Source organism: Lithobates pipiens, unplaced genomic scaffold, assembly GCF_037356315.1.
Source record: "Lithobates pipiens isolate NorthernLeopardFrog02 unplaced genomic scaffold, aLitPip1_a1.2 Scaffold_8, whole genome shotgun sequence".
NCBI classification, from domain to species: Eukaryota; Metazoa; Chordata; class Amphibia; order Anura; family Ranidae; genus Lithobates; species Lithobates pipiens.
The window spans coordinates 472,429,190-472,450,205 of NW_027507903.1; the positions used below are offsets into that span (position 1 = coordinate 472,429,190).

General features: G+C 45.0%; 1 protein-coding gene across 5 annotated transcripts in view; it reads left to right on the forward strand.

Moving 5' to 3' along the window:
* PDE3A (phosphodiesterase 3A) overlaps nucleotides 1–17,448 on the forward strand; it is a 307,110-nt gene extending 289,662 nt beyond the window's left edge. For 4 of the 5 annotated variants that reach the window (XM_077468665.1, XM_077468664.1, XM_077468667.1 and 1 more), the window contains 2 exons: nucleotides 6,165–6,477; nucleotides 16,241–17,448. In XM_077468665.1, the coding sequence (XP_077324791.1) occupies nucleotides 6,165–6,477; nucleotides 16,241–16,440 (513 nt within the window). In that variant the 3' untranslated portion in view covers nucleotides 16,441–17,448. The remainder of the gene's footprint in view (nucleotides 1–6,164; nucleotides 6,478–16,240) is intronic. The other variant, XM_077468666.1, reaches the window with a different exon arrangement.
* The last annotated feature ends 3,568 nt before the right edge of the window (nucleotides 17,449–21,016 follow it).

Consider the following 21,016-nt stretch of genomic DNA (forward strand, 5'->3'; position numbering starts at 1 on the left):
TTTCCCAATTCTTCTCGCTGCACAAATCTCCCCCATCCTGCTCTCCTCTCTGCACAAATCTCCCCCATCCTGCTCTCCTCTCTGCACAAATCTCCCAGCTCTCCTCTCTGCACAAACCTCCCCTTTCCCCAGTTCTCTCTGCACAAATCTCCCCTTTCCCAGCTCTCCTCTTTGCACAAATCTCCCCCATCCTGCTCTCCTCTCTGCTAAATTTTCCCCCAGCTTCCCTATCTGCATAAATCCCCAATCACCACACACTTTCCCAGTTCTCCCCTCTGCAAAATCCCTCCCCCCAAGCTTTCCTCTCTACTTGATTCCTCACCCCCCAGGTCTCCTCTCTACTAAAAAGTCCCTCCAGTTCTCTTCATCTTCATTGCACAGACCACCCCCCCCCCCCCCCCCCCAGTTTTCCTCTGTACAAATTCCCTAAAACCTCACTTTCATGTTCTCTCTGTCCATGTTTACTCTTCCAAAAGCTCTTCCCTTCCCCCCTTTCCACCTCCTCTGGAAAGCAGCCACTGCTGTATGATATACGCAGGCTCTTTTCTTTCAAACTTCTCACAGTAAAGTGACGATCTGAGAGCTCCGCCCATCTGAACTGTCAGAGTAGCTGTGGAGGCGGCAGTCGGGGATGGAAGCTGCCTCTTGAATGGCCACAAGGAGCTGCAGTGCTGTGACCCGACCCGATCGAGGGGTCACCATATCTGATGGAACACCGGACTCACATTGGCTAGCACAGAGAAGCCGGTAGAGGAAGTAAGTTGTGCAGAAAACTTCCTTTACCGGCTATTGTGTTACATGACATGTCAGAGCAGAGAGGGCTGCCATAAAAAAAAGCCCTGGGTGTTTTCATGACTTCCGCAACGCCCCAAAGATGCTGCGTGCAGGACTTTTTCTCCCATCCTGCAAGCGCCCCAGTGTCAAGGCACTCAGGCTTTCACACTGGGAGGCGTGTTTCAGGCGGTTTACAGGCGCTATTTTTTAGCGCCTGAAAAACACATCAGTGTGAAAATAGCCTAAATAAAGCCAATACTACATTATTAGGCTGTTTGTGCCCCTCTCTCTCTCCTTTCCATTTTTCAGCTCTCGGTTGCCCTGCCGATTCACAGATGGCTGCAGCCTTTCATCACTAAGGCTCTCACTTCTTTATTATCCCCTGCCTCCGGTATCTTTACAAATCATGTATATGGACATAATATCAACAATTTAGTTAGTTTATATTTACATCTATTTTACTCATATGGCATTTTATCCACCAGGTTATTCTTGTTTGTTGTTGGGACAACAGGTTCACAACTGTTTGTGAGTCGCGTTTGCATGGGCACGGCAACCCATTCATTTCAATGCATTTCCACAAAAAAATAAGTGCATGCACCTTTTCAAAAATGCGGCCACAGGGAAATCGCATGGTCTTTTTGCCCATGTGATTTCCCTGTGGTTCTCTCACACACACTGCGATTTTACATGTGCTGGGGTGCCATTCAGAATGAATTCACTGCAGGTGCAGGAATCGCTGCACTAACTTAAGGTTAGTCCTTCTGCATTCATTCAATAATTACTATAATTTGAGTTGTATTGGCTGCATGTGTGCCACTGAGAGGTTTATTTTCACTTTTTGGTTTGCCATTCTTTGTCTTCATTTGTTACATTTGTTCAGATAATTTCCATTGGTTTTGAATTGCTACAATCTCCTTCCACATTTAGCCTTCTTTTACACTGGGAAAAACCCCCCACAAAATTGGGACTTTGACTGAAGCTCCTCTGGGAAAGGGGCACCTATATACAGTACAAAGAAGGGGAGGGGTATGGGACTTTAGATGAGGCACAACAAGGAACCAGATGTAGAAAAATCAGTTATTTAACAACCATAGACATGACATAGTATAGTAAAAATGGGTATAGCATTGAAGGTTGTAGTTACATAAACTCAGATACAACAAAAGATGAGCATAAACCATAGAAAAATATGTGGTACCGTTGCCGATATTGCTCCATGTACAATTTCATATAAAACATTAACAAGGAATGAATGCTGTTAGCGGTAAAGCGCCGCTAGTTTTAGCGGTGCTTTACAACTGTTTTAGTGGCACTTTTTGGGGAATAGCTTTAACTCCCTCTAGCGGTTGAAGAAAGGGTTAAAACTGCCAAAACGCTTCGGCAGCGCTGCCCATTTATTTCAATGGGCAGGGCATTTTGGGAGCAATGTAAAACCCTTCGGAGCTCAAGTGGGTTACTGGCATGCCTACAGTCCAGACCTTTCTTTAACCAATTGAAAATATCTTGAAATGAAAAAGACGAAGATTGTTGAGCAGTTAGAAGTGAGTGTTGTTAAAAAATTTTTAGGATGCTACACTGTGGTAAATATGGCCCTGTCCCAACTTTTATGAGACATACTGCGACCATCAATTTCAAAATGATCTTATTTTTTTTCTTAATATGGTATATTTTTTTCAGTTTAAACATTTGATACGTTTTCTATTTTCTATTGAATAAAATACGGCTTTATGAGATTTGCAAAGTATTGCATTCTGTTTTTATGTAGATTTTTCACAGCGTCCCAACTTTTTGGGAATCTGAGTTGTTTTTAGTATCATTGTCAGTGTGTTTTAGGTCAGATAATAAAAGCAAAATGTGCACTATTGATTTTGGGCCTTATTACAGGTATAAACAACAAATAATATACTCATATGTGGTATCATTGCAATTGTCATAGGAGAATCGGGTTGTTCTTTGTGGCAGGTTATGGTAATAGCAAGAAATATACAGCTACATTTCAAAAATAATATTCTTTGTACTATTTTGGGGCAGTTTTCCTTTGATAGTTAAAAATAAAAAACCCGGAGATATCTATTGTATATATCTGTTACCATTTATCACCAAATGAAAGCCCAATTTGTCCTGGAAAAAATAAGGTATACTCCATATGGAAACACTAAGCCCTTGTACACACGGTCGGAGATTCCATCGGAATGTGTCCGATCAGAGCGTTTTGTCGGATATTCCGACTGTGTGTGGTCTGCATCGGACTGTTTCCATCGGAATATCCATCGGACCAACTTTTCCAACTTGCCATAAATATTTTCCGACAAAATGCTCCGATCGGACATACTCCGATCATGTGTAGAGAATTCCGATCGGACAAAGTGTCACGCATGCTCAGATCAAATTCCTACACCAAAGCTATTGGCTACTAGCGTGAACATAGTCCCGTCGTAACGAAATAACGTCATCACGTCGGATTTTCCAACAACTTTGTCCGACCGTTTGTATACAACAGTTTCGGACAAAATCTGACGGACAAAATCCGACGGATTTGGTTGTCGGAATCTCCGACCGTGTGTACAAGGGCTTAGACTGCATTCACACCTGACAATATTGATTTACTGCCATTTTTATTTAAGAGTTTATGAACATTTTTAGAAGTGTATACAAGCGTTTTAGAAAGCGTATTAAAAGGGTTTTTACGCGTTTTTGTTTAGCCAATAGAAAGTACTAGGAGAAGGAGGAGAGGGAGTGGAAATTAGGGTTGGAGAGCTGCTGTTTGAACAGAAAATTAGTGACAGAATGCTCAAGTCAGGTGTTTCTATTGAAGTCTATTGCCGCGTACACACGATCAAACAAGCGGGTGGAAAAGTCCGGCAAACTCAAGTCCGCCGGACAATCCCCCCGTGTGTAGCCTCCGGCATACTTTTTTGACCCGAAAGTACGGCAGACTTAGAAAGTAGTTTTGCACTCCAATCTTCCCGCCGGACTCGCATTTCGGCGGACAATCCTGCCGTGTGTGTGCCAGTCCGCCGTACTTTTGAAATGAGCGGACTTTTCCCGCCCGGAGAAAAGTCCGCTCATTTCGAGCGGGTCTCCAGGTAGGCGGGGCCCGCGAAGGAGACGTCGCTGGCCCCGCCACCTGGTATGGACTTAAAGGGGAACCCCAACGCCGAAAAAAATCGGCGTGGGGGTCCCCCCAAGTCCACAACAGACCCTTGTCCGAGCACGCTACCCGGCCGGCCAGGAAAGGAGGGGCGAGCGAGCGCCCCCCTCCTGAGCCGTACCAGGCCGCGTGCCCTCAACATGGGGGGTGCCTTGGGGAAGGGGGGGGCCTCGCGACTTTGACATCATAATAGGCGGGGACATCATCCGGCGATGTCCCTATATAAGTCGCCGCGTGCCCGGTCAGAGCCATTGTGAGCGGAGGACTCGACGAGGCAACATCTGAAGAAGAAGAAGAGAACAGAACAGAAGGCGGCGGCGGCGGTGACAGCGGCGACAGAAGACCGGGCCACCGCCTGTAAAAGAGCTATAAGTAGGCGCGGTGGCCTGGCAGAAGAACCGAAGAGGGGGGACAAGACCCCCGAAGTCGGAAGAAGAGGGCGGCGGCAAGGAAGAAAGCCGGACTCCTCCGCTAGTAAAAGAGCTACAAGAAGATAGCGGAGGAGTCCGGCGAGAAGACCCCCGAAGACGGAAGACCCCCCCGGAGCTGTGCAATAAACTATTTTATCTTGTGTGTTGTGTTTTTTTTGTACTTTATTTTACAGGTGAATGGGTAGGGGTACATTGTAACCCATACTTATTCACATAGGGTAGGGGGCCGGTATCCGGGGGCCCCCTTATTAAAGGGGGCTCCCGGATTCCGATAAGCCCCTCGCCCGCAGACCCCGACAACCAACGGCCAGGGTTGTCGGGAAGAGGCCCTTGTCCTCATCAACATGGGGACAAGGTACTTTGGGGTGGGGGGGGGCGCGTGGCCCCCCTTCCCCAAGGCAACCCCATGTTGAGGGCACGCGGCCTGGTACGGCTCAGGAGGGGGGGGGGGGTGCTCGCTCGCCCCTTCTTTCCTGGCCGGCCGGGTAGCGTGCTCGGACAAGGGTCTGTTGTGGACTTGGGGGGACCCCCACGCCGATTTTTTTCGGCGTTGGGGTTCCCCTTTAAGTCCATACCAGGTAGCGGGGCCAGCGGCGTCTCCCTCGCGGGCCCCGCCTACCTGGAGACGCGCTAGAAATGAGCGGACTTTCCTCCGCGTGCGTGGGCGAGTCCGTTCAGTAGGGCGGACTTAGTACGCCGTATTAGTCCGCTGAAAAAGTGCCGTGTGTGGGCAAGTAGCCCGTTCGGAAAGTCCGATGGACAGTCTGGCGGGAAGTCCGCCAGACTAAGTACGTCGGATAGACGGCTCTAAGTACGTTGGACAGACGGCTACGTGTGTACACGGCTTTAGGGGCCAAAAACACTTGTAATCTGCCAAAAAAGAAGCTCATGTACTTTTTTGAGAGAAAGGCATTTTGCTTCAGTGCCGGTTCACACAGGAGTGACACGACTTGCAGCGTGACTCACAGAGGCGATCTGCACACGATTTCAGCGGCGACTTGCAAAACGACTTCTGTATAGAAGTCAATGCAAGCCGCCTGAAGTCGCCCCAAAAATAGTACAGGAACCTTTTTCTAAGTCAGAGCAACTTGAGTCGCTCCTATTAGAACAGTTCCATAGTACAGAATGGAGCGCGACTTGTCAGGCGGCTAAGTCGCCTGACAAGTCGCCCCTGTGTGAACCGGGACTTAGGTGACAGAATGCTCATATGTGAACAGGGGCAATTGAAATGAATAGGATTTGGTTTATTGAGTGTTTTAGAGCTGCACGTTTCAAGCAGAAAATCGCTCAGATGTGTACAGGACCTTAGTAGTAACGATGATATATACAGTTTTACTAACACATGCCAAAGTTTCAAAACTGCATCATGCATTAAGATTTGTTTTATCTTTATGAAAGAGTTAAGCCCACATTCACACTAGTGTAACATTAATTGTTAATGCACCCTAAACATGCCAAGCACAGTTTTGTGTCAGCACACATGGCAAACACAGCAAAAGCCTGTTTAAAAAAAAACACAAAGCTCCAAGCTTGAAAAGATACATGAGCTTTGTTGCCATGTTTGTCTCGTGTTGGGCATTCCATAAGGATGAATTGGCTACCCTGCGCAAAAATGTGCATATGTGCAACACTTGATGTTATGCTACAAGTAGTGTGAATGGAGACTAAAAGTAGCTACGATTATCAAAGAAATTTTGTTTTAAAGCTCTTTTAATGCTTTTTAAGATTTTTTTTTATAGTTTAATGTTTATAGTCTGATGGAACAGGTGGAGGTTGTTTCAGGACATCTCTTTTGTTTTCTATAGGGGGATGAAGAGGCAAGCCTTGGCCTCCCCATTAGCCCATTCATGGATCGCTCGGCCCCCCAGTTAGCCAAACTTCAAGAATCGTTCATAACTCACATTGTGGGGCCTTTGTGTAACTCGTATGACTCGTCGGGTCTAATGCCAGGCAAATGGATTGAGGACAGCGATGAGTCTGGGGATACGGATGATCCGGATGAAGATACTGATACTACAGAGGAGGAAACGTCTGATGCCTCAGAAACGATAACAAGTATGTCCTCTCAGATCTTCTGTTGTTTCAGAGATGCCTTTTGGGGGATAAGTTCAGGGAAGGGTAAGAACCTCTCATTGTATCTGTCTGTCTCCTCCCTACGTATAGAATGTACGGATGTCATTGTAATAATTTTAATACTGAAGAGGAAATTTGATTTCATAATCTAATCTGAATACATCCTCCCAGTATCCTGTGTCTGGAGAGAGATGAGAGCGCTGCTGCAGGTTTACATGCAAAGTGGAGAAGGCAGTACAGGTAGAATAGGTGGTAGACATGGAGAAGGTAGTACAGGTGGAAGGGATGGCACAGGTAGTTAGGAGTAGTTGGTAGGTTTGAATGTAATACAGGCTGAGGTGGTAGAGGTGGAGAAGGTAGCACCTGTGGAATTGGTGGTAGAGGTGGAAAATGTAGTAGGGATGGAGTATCTGAATACTACCTCCCAGTAGAGTGTCTGGTGTATATCTCCTACTGGTGGAGTATATGAATACATCGTCCCAGGGTCTGGAGAGAAATGAGAGATCTGCTTGAGGTTTTTATATAAATCCTTCCTCAGATGTTTACAGAAATGGCTGCCATGGGCAGATTTTATTTTATTTTTTATCTACAAGTAGAGAAGGCAGTACAGGTAGAAAAGGTGGTAGAAGTGGAGAATATAGTACAGGTGGAGTGGGTGGCACAGGTGGAGTAGTTGGTGGGTTTGAAGGTATTACAGGTGGAGGTGGTACAGGCGGAGAAGGTAGCACCAGTAGAGTAGGTGGTAGAGGTGGAAAACGTAGTACAGTGGAGTATCTCACTACATCCTCCCAGGGGAGTATCTGGTGTATATATCCTACTGGTGGAATACCTGAATATATCCTCCCAGGATCCAGTGTCTGGAGACAGATGGGGGCTCTGCCGGAGGTTTATATATACAGTAGATTCTTCCTCAAATATTTACAGAAATGGCTGTCATGAGCAGATTGATCATTTTTTTTATCTACAAGTGGGGAAGGCAGTACAGGTGGAGGGGATGGCACAGGTGGAGTACAGTGCCTTGAAAAAGTATTCATACCCCTTAACATTGACTACATTTTGTCATGTTATGACCAAAACCGTAAAATGTATTTTATTGGGATTTTATGTGATAGACCAACACAAAGTGGCACATAATTGTGAAGTGGAAGGAAAATGATAAATGGTTTTCAACATTTTTTATAAATAAATATCTGAAAAGTGTGGCGTGCATTTGTATTCAGCCCCCCGAGTCAATACTTTGTAGAATCACCTTTCGCTCCAATTACAGCTGCAAGTTTCTTTGGGTATTTCTCTACCAGCTTCTAGAGAGTGACATTTTTGCCCATTCTTCTTTTCAAAATAGCTCCAGCTCTGTTGGATTAGATGGAGAGCATCTGTGAACAGTAATTTTCAAGTTTTGCCACAGCTTCTCAATTGGATTTTGGTCTGAACTTTTACTGGGCCATTCTAATACATTAATATGCTTTGATCTAAACCATTCCATTGTAGCTCTGGCTGCATTTTCAGGGTCGTTGTCCTTCTGGAAGGTGAACCTCTGCCCCAGTCTCAAATCTTTTGCAGACTCCAACAGATTTTCTTCTAAGATTGCCCTGTATTTGGCTCCATCCACCTTCCTATCAACTCTGTCCAGCTTCCCTGTCCCTGCTGAAGAAAAAAATCCCCACAACATGATGCTGTCACCAACATGTTTTACGGTGTGGATGGTGTGTTAAGAGTGATGTGCAATGGTAGTTTTCCATCACACATAGTGTTTTGCTTTTAGGCCAAAAAGTAAAATTTTGGTCTCATCTGCCCAGAGCACCTTCTTCCACATGTTTGCTGTGTCCCTCACGCGGCTTCTCGCAAACTTCAAACGGACTTCTTATGGCTTTCTTTCAACAATGGTATTTTTCTTGGCACTCTTCCATAAAGGCCAAATTTGTGCAGTGCACCACTAAGCCCTTGTACACACGGTCGGAGATTCCGTCGGAATGTGTCCGATCGGAGCGTTTTGTCGGATATTCCGACTGTGTGTGGTATGCATCGGACTGTTTCCGTCGGAATATCCGTCGGACCAAATTTTCCAACTTGCCGAAAATATTTTCCGACAAACTGCTCCGATCGGACATACTCCGATCATGTGTAGAGAATTCCGATCGGACAAAGTGCCACGCATGCTTAGATCAAATTCATACATCAAAGCTATTGGCTACTAGCCTGAACGTAGTCCCATCGTAACTAAATTACGTCATCTGAAAGATCGGATTTTCCGACAACTTTGTCCGACCGTGTGTATGCAACAGTTTCGGACAAGATCCGTCTGACAAAATCCGACGGATTTGGTTGTGGGAATGTCCGACCGTGTGTACAAGGGCTAATAGTTGTCCTGTGGACAGATTCTCCCACCTGAGCTGTGGATCTCTGCAGCTCCTCCAGAGTTACCATGGGCCTCTTGGCTTCTTCTCCGATTAATGCTCTGCTTCCCAGCCTGTCAGTTTAGGTGGACGGCTATGTATTGGTAGGTTGTAGTTGTGCCATACTCTTTCCATTTTTGGATGATGGATTGAACAGTGCTCCATGAGTTGTTCAAAGCTTGGGATTTTTTTATAACTTAATCCTTCTTTAAACTACTTCACAACTTCACCCCTGACTTGTCTGGTGTGTTCCTTGGACTTCATGATGCTTTTTGTTCATTAAAGTTCTCTAACAAACCTCTGAGGGCTTCACGGAACAGCTATATTTGTACTGAGATTAAATTACACATAGGTGGACTCTATTTACTAATTATGCAACTTAAAAATTGAAAACCATTTATCATTTTCCTTTCACCTCACAATTATGTGCCAATTGGTCTATTACATAAAATCCCAATAAAATACATTTTCGTTTATTGTTGTAACATGACAAAATTTGGAGAATTTCAAAGGGAATGAATACTTTTTCAAGGCACTGTAAATGGTGGGTTTGAAGGTAATACAGGTGGAGGTGATACAGGTGGAGAAGGTAGTACAGGTGGAGGAGATGGCACAGGTGGAGTAGTTGGTAGGTTTGAAGATAATACAGGCAGAGGTGATACAGGTGGTGAAGGTAGTACAGGTGGAAAATATAGTATGGATGGAGTAGGTGGTACAGGGGGAGAAGGCAGTACAAGTGGAGTAAGTGGTAGAGGTATAGGTTAAGAAAATAGTACATGTAGAGGGGGGGGGGGGTAGAGGTGGAGAATGTAGTACAGGTGGAGGGGTTAGTATAGCTGGAGGGAATGCATGTAGAGGTGGAGAAGGTAATACATGTGGAGAAGGTAGTACAGGTGGAGAAGATGGCACAGGTGGAGTAGTTGGTAGGTTTGAAGATAATACAGGCAGAGGTGATACAGGTGGAGAAGGTAGTACAGGTGGAAAATATAGTATGGATGGAGTAGGTGGTACAGGGGAGAAGGCAGTACAAGTGGAGTAAGTGGTAGAGGTACAGGTTAAGAAAATAGCACATGTAGAGGGGGTGGTATAGGTGGACAATGTAGTACAGGTGGAGGGGGTAGTACAGCGGGAGGGGATGGGTGTAGAGGTGGAGAAGGTAGTACAGGTGGAGGGGGTAGTTCAGGTGGGGAAGTATCGCAGCATCCTCTGACATACTCTCCTAGTATCTGGTTCCCCAGTCACCGCTTCATGGCAATGACTCTTCCCCTTTAATCTCTAATTGATTTGGGTTCATTTTAAAATTTGTATATTTTAAACTGTTTTATATGTTTACTGGAATTTTGTTTGCTATGTGTATAACATTTTTCATTACAAATAGGAGCCTCCATAACTCCAGATTCTCAGAGTATAATAGGTTATATACAGACTCAAATACTTTTGTCCAGGGCTTTTTTTCTCAGAGAATAGGTTCAGGAACTCAACCATGCCCACCACACACACATACCTGCCAAATGGCATCAAATAGTAGCTCCTAACTCTGCATACAACACCCTCCCTCGACTGCCCTCATTTTCTCACCCCTCCTTAAAATCTCCACCATCTGTCATATGTCTTAACTTTGTTGCAATATTAAGCTGAAACACCTATCCGACTGTAGTACCTCCCAGCATATACTATACTACAGTCACTTGCAAAGGAGATCATGCAGTAGGAGCATCAACAACTGGTCACCAGGGAGAAAATGGAGACCACAGAGGGTGCAGCCTGCCATGCACCCTCTCCTGCCCATGACTGTACTGAACCCTGGGCACCCGAGATAAGCTATCACTTGTAAACGCAGAAGCTGAACTTCAGTTTTGCCAAATGATAGCGGTGAGCAGGGAGCAGAAGACCTGAGCCAGTAGTGGTGGAACTGAGTTCCCCCTAGTTCCTGCTGAAAAAAAGCCCTGCTTTTGCCAATTACGGGCAAAACTTTTTTTCCCCATGCAGTGGATCTGTGCCTCCATTGCATGGGCTAACTGCTTGTTTTCTCTAGGGGTGAACACAGCTTCTATACCCACCTGATCCTTCAATCCTCTGCAACATGGCGCTTCCCCCAGTCCTGTGGTAGACTATTCCTGACGTCTTCACTTCCAAAGCCCATCTATGGGCATGATGACATCAGGAATAGTCCACCGCGCAAGACCGCTGGACCTCGGGGTGATGATCAGAGGATTAGGTGAATATATCTTGGCTCTCCGGACCCCAAGACCAAAACGAGTTGTTAACCCATGCAGTGTGGGCACATCCCCACTACATGGTAAAAAAAAATTGCCTGGAGTTCTACTTTAAGCTTCATCTGTTGAGCTTTGTACACACCAAACCAGAGGTGGAGAAAGTAGTACAGGAGGAGATGGTGGTACAGATAGAGAGGATGATAGAGGTGGAGTAAATCGACTAGGTAAAGAAGGAAATGATTTAATTGTTACTTAGGATATATAGTCTGTTTTTTTATTCTATTGTATTGAGCCTGAGAATGCCCAATAGGCGCCATTTTGTATTTTAAACCTTTGAAATTGAATAAAGATAAAATTAGAAAAACTAATGATTATGGTTGACAAAGTTAGACAAAAAAAAAGTGAATAAAGGACCTGGACCAGATGGCTTATGCTCACACACCCTGAAAGAATAGGTCTCTGTTGTTTTTAAGCCATTGTTTCTAGATTTTTTTGACTTTTTATAGACTGGCTTGGTACTACTGGATTGAAGCAAGGCCAATGTGACACATATATTTAATAAAGGATTAAGGTCTTCACATAGTATGCTGTATTCACTACAGGTCTGTAAGTTTAACTTATATAAGGAAGATACTGGAGGGTTTGATAAAGGGCTACAATCATAGGTGAGAGCCAGCATGAATTTATTAACCTCCCTGGCGGTATTCCCGAGTCTGGCTTGGGGTAAGATTTAAATACCATAAGCGGTATTCCCGAGCCAGACTTGGGACCGCATCGCTGGATCCATGAAGTGGTTTACTTACCTTGTCCCCTGGATCCAGCGATGTCCCCCCGCTCTGATCAGCGAGCCGTCCTCCGCTCTATCTGTCACATCGCCGAGTTCCGTTTCCTGCTAGCGTTGCGATGCACGGGGACGGAGTTCGGCGCCAAATCCAAAAAGTAAAAAACACAGTATAGATAGAGTATACAATCTTACAGATTACAGTACTGTATGAAATAATTACACATCCCCTTTGTCCCTAGTGGTTTGTCCAGTGCCCTGCATACAGTTTTATATTAAAAATACTGTTCTTTATGCCTGGAAACTGAAGATTGTCCATAGCAACCAAAACTGTCCCTTTACATCAAAAGGGGTTATAGACCAGCTAGAAAACAGCGATAATAAATTAGAATCACTCGCAGAATTGAGCGATAGTAATTTGTGGGGAAATTCATCATCAAACACTAAAAGTAATGACAGCGACAATTCTGCAACTCAGCATATTTCAGTGTTTTTGATTTGATTACATTATTGAATAATTTTTATTATTATTTGTTATAATTATTTATAGTTATTTATTTTATTTTATATATATATATATATATATATATATATATATATATTATAATTTATGATTTCATATTTCAATTTTATCATACCCGGGATGTCTATTAGACCTTGTACACACGGTTGGACATTCCGATGGACAATGTCCGATCGGACCGTGTTGTGGGATAATCCGAACGTGTGTGGGCTCCATCGGACTGTTTCCGTCAGAGTATCCGACGGACCAAGTTTTCCAGCTGGGCTATAAAATTTTCCGACAACATGCTCCGATCGGACTTTGTCCTATCATGTGTAGAGAATTCCGATCGGACAAAGTGCCACGCATGCTCAGATCAAATTCCTAGACCAAAGCTATTGGCTACTAGCCTGAACGTAGTCCCGTCCTAACGAAATAACGTCATCACGTTACCTACGATCGGATTTTCCGACAACTTAGTCCGACTGTGTGTATGCAACAGTTTCGGACAAAATCCGTCAGACAAAATCCAACGGATTTGGTTGTCAGAATGTTCAACCGTGTGTACAAGGGCTTAGACTCTTGTTTGGACAGATTAGGTGAGTTATTTCTAAGAATTACAGGCCTACAATATAAAACGCCAAATTTCCATGCAAAATAATTGTATCGCTTTCAGCACCTAAAATCTGAAATAATCATACCGCAAAGGGAGGTTAATCACCTCAAGACCGGACTGTTTCACCCCCTTCCTACCCATACCATTTTCCAGGTTTCAGCGCTGTTACACTTTGAATGACATTTACTCAACCATGGAACACTGTAACCATTTGCAATTTTTATATTTTTTGAGATGTATAGAGCTTTCTTTCAGTGTTATTAATTCACCTCTTTTTTTTAAATATATGTTTGCAACCAGTATGTGTATATTGTATTCCATTATTATTCCATCACAAATATGTGCGACCACATCCACAGGCTCTCTCTCAGCAGATCCAGATGACATAAACCATGATATGGATCTCAGAGCGCCACCCGCTCTCTGCATATGAGAATACAGATTATTAAAGGGATTGTAAACGATCACCTTAAAACAACCCAGTTTAGAATAGAAATGAAAGGCAAAACATTTGTGTATAGATATAAAAAAAAGATAATAAATACCTTTTTTCCCCTTTTTTAAATTGATCACATTCTTTCTATTCTCAGCTGCATAAGAGGAGGATAAGCAACAGAGCACTGCTCTTCCCAGTAAAAGTGTGTGTGTGTATGTGTGGGGGGGGGGGGATGTCAGGAAAAATGTGATCATCGGAGAGCAGGATGTGCTCTTCTGCCTAGTGTGGTCAGTTGTTAATAGGAAAGCAGAAAGACTGGCAAGAACAGCAGGGATTTCACACAAAGGAAGCAATACAAAGCAAACAGGTACTCGTATCAAGAATATGAAATGTTGGGTCTTTTATATGCAATATTTTACATTTACTTACATAACAAATGTGGATGTGTACTGGCCAGATACAAAGGAGGGAGACCTAACAAGGATCCTGGAGACGGAGAGAAGGGGTACTCCTTGTCAGTGCTTGTTTTTACCCTTTGCGGACCATCAGCTAATATGAATCGTACTTAGTATTGACTTTTGGAAATATGTAGCTATTATTGAATTTTCTGCAAATTATTTTGTATATTCTAATCATTCCACTATGTACTGCTTTTTGATGGTGGGAAGACACATACACAAGTGAACCTGTTTGCATGTTGAACTTCTACAGTGCCTTGAAAAAGTATTTATACCCCTTGACATTTTCCACATTTTGTCATGTTACAACCAAAAACTTAAATTAATTTTATTGGGATTTTATGTGATAGACCAACACAAAGTGGCACATAATTGTGAAGGGGAAGGAAAATGATAAATGGGTTTCAATTTTTTTTTACAAATAAATATCTGAAAAGTGTGGCATGTATTTGTATTCAACCCCCCTTAGTCAATACTTCGTAGAACCACCTTTCTCTGCAATTACAGCTACAAGTCTTTTTGGGTATGTCTCTACCAGCTTTGCACATCTAGAGAGTGGCATTTTTGCCCATTTTTGTAAAATAGCTCAAGCTCTGTCAGATTGGATGGAGAGCATCTGTGAACAGAAATTTTCAAGTCTTGCCACAGATTCTCGATTGGATTTAGGTCTGAACTTTTACTGGGCCATTCTAATACATGAATATGCTTTAATCTAAACCATTCCATTGTAGCTCTGGCTGTATGTTTAGGGTCATTGTCCTGCTGGAAGGTGAACCTCTGCCCCAGTCTCAAGTCTTTTGCAGACTCTAACAGGTTTTCTTCTAAGATTCCCCTGTATTTGGCTCCATCCAACTAAATCAACTTTGATCAGATTCCATGTCCCTGCTAAAGAAAAGCATCCTCACAACATGATGCTGCCACCACCATGTTTCACGGTGGGGATGGTATGTTCATTGTAATGTTGTAAAGCGCGCGTAAACTGTTGGCGCTATATAAATCCTGTATTATAATAATAATAATAATATGCAGTGTTAGTTTTTCGCCGCACATAGCTTTTTTCTTTTAGGCCAAAACGTTCAATATTGATCTCATCTGACCAGAGCACTTTCTTCCACGTTTGCTGTGTCCCCCACATGGCTTCTCACAAACTTCAAACGGGACTTCTTATGGCTTTCTTTCAACAATGGCTTTCTTCTTGCCACTCTTCCATAAAGGCCAGATTTGTGGCGTGCACTACTAATAGTTTTCCTGTGGACAGATTCTCCCACCTGAGCTGTGGATCTCTGCAGCTCCTCCAGAGTTACCATGGGCCTCTTGGCTGCTTCTCTGTTTAATGCTCTCCTTGCTCGACCTGTCAGTTTAGATGGACGGCCATGTCTTGGTAGGTTTGCAGTTGTGCCATACTCTTTCCATTTTTGATGGACTGAACAGTGTTCTGTGAGATGTTCACAGCTTGGGATATTTTTTTATAACCTAACCCTGCTTTAAACTTCTCCATGACTTTATCCCTGATCTGTCTGGTGTGTTCCTTGGCCATCATGAGGCTATTTGTTCACATACGTTCTCTAACAAACCTCTGCGGGCTTCACAGAACAACTGTATTCATACTGAGATTAAATGACACATAGGTGGACTCTATTTACTAATTAGGTGACTTCTGAAGGCAATTGGTTGCGCTAGATTTTAGTTAGGGGTATCAGAGTAAAGGGGGCTGAATACAAATGCACGCCACACTTTTCAGCTAATTATTTGTAAGAAATTTGGAAAACCATTTATCATTTTCCTTCCACTTCACAATTATGTACCACTTTGTATCGGTCTATCACATAAAATCCCAATAAAATACATTTACAGTTTTGGTTGTAACATGACAAAATGTGGAAACTTTCAGGGGGTATGAATACTTTTTCAAGGCACTGTATATTTCACAGTGTTGTACAGAGAACACTGAGCCAGTCACATTAGTGTTTGCACCAGAGAAGTTTACACTTTAATGTCATGTCATAGTCACACATGCATATTATAACACATTCTCATAGCTCTGACATAGTCAGCAGTGCTGTACAGAGATCACTGAGCCAGTCATATCAATCTTTGTATCAGAGGAGGTTACACTCTAATGTCCCACTACAGCCACACCTTATTCTTATTTTACATTTATATAGCTCTGACATATTCTGCAATGCTGTACAGAGATTATCAAACAATTCACAATCATATATCCAGATAGTTTTTTGGATTGTATTTGGACATTATTATGCCAGGATGGTTTACCATGTTGACTTTATACCCGGTCTGGTAGCTGGCGTCCTTTTCTGTTATCTGTTATGATTGGTGTAATTGCTGTTGATTTGTACTGATTTTCAAGTTCATCTACAACAATCTTTTTCCCTTTCCTGCCTACAGAAAAGAAAAAGTGTAAAAGAAAAATCTACTGTCAGATTACACATCACTTGATGGAGAACCACAAAATGTGGAAGAAAGTGATTGAGGAGGAGCAGAAGATGGAGGCCGGTGAGAAGGAGTCAGAGCCAATCCAGGCCATCCGGGAGGAGGAGGAAGCCAATGCCAAACAGGAGAATTCGGACGGCGAGAGCGATGAGTGAGCTGCAGCGCCAGCCGCTAACCAACGCTGCTCTCCAGCCAGCACAAGCTTAGACACGACACTGTAGAGATGACGACCATGTGCCTCCACCCGTTTCTTGTGTTTTTCTATATACACGAGGAGATCCTTTTCCGATCTCGTTATACTCAAGGATGCTACGGCACCGCTGCGCGACCGTCTCCAGAGACTAGACACATGGGACTGCCAGGAGACGGCGGGACAGCCGCACATTTCAGAAATCTATATTTAATACCTATATACCTATGTATGTTTCTTTTTATTAAACACACACCTGCAGGAGTAGTGTGGGGACGTATATATATATGTAGCTGTACATATATATATATCTACAGTCACTGTGAACAAAATGATGTCTAGACTGAAATAGTGCTTATCAAGCACATATATTTTTAAAGGGAACTGTCACTTGTTTTAATATTTTTTTTAATTCTTCCTTCCAAAACCGCCCGTCCAATGGTGGCCCCCTTCTTGTATTAACCCTGCTGGCCATTACTCAGTTAACACAAGATGGAGACCCTGACTCCCCCCGCAGGCCACGCCATCCATTCTGGGTGTCCTTCTGAGTGGCGGAAAACTTACCCACCGCACAATCCACTCTGCACTTTTATTTCATCAGCATTTCTATGACTTTTTCACCATCCAAAAGAAAATGTAAACCTTTTTCAGCTATAAAAGCAAATCTTGAAAATTTGTCTTATGGATTGTAAATATTTTTAATTATTGTGCCAAAACAGTTGTGAAAAAATAACAAATCTGCTTCCTGATTTTGTTTTAAAAACATTTTTATTTTTTTTTTAAAACGTGAAAATTCGATAACATTTTTTTTACAGGATTTGTTTTGCCACTCTGAAGAATACCCCATCCCTCACCCTGCTTCATGATATAAAGACAGAATTGCACCCATGGGCTAAAGGACCCGTTCTGTATCTCGGCCAACTCAGGGTAGACCATTGTAAGAGTTCTGAAAATACACATTATTTTACTCTAAGTGGATTGTTGTTTTTTGTGATGAATTGCGTTGGAATTGCATTGACAACATTTATCATTGGGTTTTGAATTCCTTGATTTTGTTGGTATGTGTAAAGAAAAACAAAATGTTGAGGTGAATGGCCTATGCCTGAGCATGCTTGGTGTTCGCTGCTCACTAAGCGCACAGTATTCACCAATACTTAAGAGGACTGACAGCTATAGCAGGATGCCAGTTTCATTCAAGGATATAACTGATCTTACACCAGGCACAGATGGGCAGATCTGTGATATGATGAAAGATTTAATATTTCAAGTGGATATAAACCCTCACATGTGCCCAGTGAAGTGAATAGCCTCATTTTATACACAGAGATGAAACAAATCCTCCTACATAAGTTTTACATATATATCTGCAGTCTTCAGCTTTCTACACTCTTTAGACAGTGTAAATCATGTTAAAAATATTTTTCCTCTTTGAGCAGTACATAGGGGTGGGTGGGGAGACTGTGTGAGAGCTGATTGCAGGAAAGAGACAACACCCCCCCCCCCCCTTCCACAGGAACAAAGGACCATGCTGAGCTGTAGTCTGAATAGACAAGCCCTCTGCTTATCTCCCTCTAAGTTCCCACCCTGACAAATTTTCAACTAATGTTATCTCATGTATCGGAGAACTTATCAGAAGTAAGGCAGATAACAGAGGAACGGAGCACCAGAGAGAAATGGCACTTAGGCCGCGTACACACGGGCGGACTGTTGGCTCAACTTTGTCCGCTGAACAGTGTTTCAGCGGACAGTCCGCTCGTGTGTGGGGCTTCAGCGGACAGTTTCAGCGGACAGTTTGACGAACAAAGTTTTTCGGAAATTCCGAAAAACTGTCCGCTGAAACTTGGTTTGAGCGAACAGTCCGCCCGTGTGTAGGCTACTTTCGAAATGAGCAAACTGTTCCCGCTCGGAGGGAAGTCTGCTCATTTCGAGCGCGTGTGCAGGTAGGCGGAATGGACTTAAAGGGGAACCCCAACGCCGAAAAAAATCGGCGTGGGGGTCCCCCCAAAGTCCACAACAGACCCTTGTCCGAGCACGCTACCCGGCCGGCCAGGAAAGGGGGGCGAGCGAGCGCGCCCCCCTCCTGAGCCGTACCAGGCCGCGTGCCCTCAACATGGGGGGTGCCTTGGGGAAGGGGGGGCCGCGCGGCCCCCCCACCCCAAAGCACCTTGTCCCCATGTTGATGAGGACAAGGGCCTCTTCCCAACAACCCTGGCCGTTGGTTGTCGGGGTCTGCGGGCGGGGGGCTTGTCGGAATCCGGGAGCCCCCTTTAATAAGGGGGCCCCCGGATACCGGCCCCCCACCCTATGTGAATGAGTATGGGGTACAATGTACCCCTACCCATTCACCTGTAAAATAAAAGTACCCAAAAAAAAACACAACACACGAGATAAAATATTTTATTGCACAGCTCCGGGGGTCTTCCGTCTTCGGGGGTCTTCTCGCCGGACTCCTCCGCTATCTTCTTGTAGCTCTTTTGCTAGCGGAGGAGTCCGGCTTTCTTCCTCCCCGCCGCCGGCCGCTTCTCCCGACTTCGGGGGTCTTGTCCCCCTCTTCGGTTCTTCTGCCGGGCCACCGCGCCTTCTTATAGCTCTTTTGCAGGCGGTGGCCCGGTCTTCTGTCGCCGCTGTCGCCGCCGCCTTCCGTTCTTGTTCTTCTTCTTGTTCTTCTTGTTCTTCTCCAGGAGATGTTGACACGTCGCTCTCTCCGGCCGGAATGCCAGAGCCGCGCTGAGCGGCCACTTATATAGTGACAATGGGGCGGTGTCACATGGTATATGTCACATGGGTTGGTCACATGGGTTGATGTCACATGGGGACTATGACATCGTAAGGGGGCGGGGTCACCATGTGACCAACCCATGTGACATATACCATGTGACACCGCCCCATTGTCACTATATAAGTGGCCGCTCAGCGCGGCTCTGGCATTCTGGCCGGAGAGAGCGACGTGTCAACATCTCCTGGAGAAGAACAAGAAGAACAAGAAGAAGAACAAGAACGGAAGGCGGCGGCGACAGAAGACCGGGCCACCGCCTGCAAAAGAGCTATAAGAAGGCGCGGTGGCCCGGCAGAAGAACAGAAGGCGGCGACAGATGAACGGAAGGCGGCGACAGAAGACCGGGCCACCGCCTGCAAAAGAGCTATAAGAAGGCGCGGTGGCCCGGCAGAAGAACGGAAGGCGGCGACAGAAGAACGGAAGGCGGCGACAGAAGACCGGGCCACCGCCTGCAAAAGAGCTATAAGAAGGCGCGGTGGCCCGGCAGAAGAACCGAAGAGGGGGACAAGACCCCCGAAGACGGAAGACCCCCGGAGCTGTGCAATAAAATATTTTATCTCGTGTGTTGTGTTTTTTTTTGGGGTACTTTTATTTTACAGGTGAATGGGTAGGGGTACATTGTACCCCATACTCATTCACATAGGGTGGGGGGCCGGTATCCGGGGGCCCCCTTATTAAAGGGGGCTCCCGGATTCCGATAAGCCCCCCGCCCGCAGACCCCGACAACCAACGGCCAGGGTTGTCGGGAAGAGGCCCTTGTCCTCATCAACATGGGGACAAGGTGCTTTGGGGTGGGGGGGCCGCGCGGCCCCCCCTTCCCCAAGGCACCCCCCCATGTTGAGGGCACGCGGCCTGGTACGGCTCAGGAGGGGGGGCGCGCTCGCTCGCCCCCCTTTCCTGGCCGGCCGGGTAGCGTGCTCGGACAAGGGTCTGTTGAGGACTTTGGGGGGACCCCCACGCCGATTTTTTTCGGCGTTGGGGTTCCCCTTTAAGTCCATTCCAGGCGGCGGAGCCCGCGACGTCTCCGTCGCGGGCCCCGCCTACCTTGACACGCGCTCGAAATGAGCGGACTGTTGCCTCGTGTGTGGGCAAGTCCGCTCATTTCAAAAGTTGCGCGGACTTAGTACGACGAACAAAGTTTGCCGTATTTGTCCGCTCAAAAAGTGCCGTGTGTGGGCGTGTTCGTTCATTCAAAAGTTTGAGCGGACTGTTTGACGAACTTAGTTTCTGCAGACAGTCCCCGCGTGTGTACGCCGCCTTAGAGCTTTGGAGAGAGATAAGTACATACTACAGATATGTGCTTAGTTAAACTTTCATGAATGGAGTTTACAACCGCTTTAATTATTCCCAGAATGATTGGAAAACACTAAAGTATTTTCCAGATTTTCAGCACTTGGCTTTAACAATTCCATACTCCATCCAAAACGAAGAAAAAGTTGTCTTGATAGAAGCTTTAAGCCAGCCAGAAGCTTTAAGCTAGCCAAACATGGATCAAAATGTGACCGGTTCAGCAGGGGCCGGCCGAATTTTGATCCATGTATGGGCAGGGTGGTTATACAGAAGTCAGCCTAGTGATCAACTGCTGTACAGCCACCCTGTCTAATTTTTCCATTTTTCCCTCTGTTGATTTTCAGGTGGACCTAATTGGAAGCTCCATGCAGCTCTATAGGCAGGCAGATGTTAAAAGAGAAGAATGGGGTTTGTTTGTTATTTTGGAATCATACATACCTAGGTTGATGCAACATCAGTTCAAGGCTGCATCTGT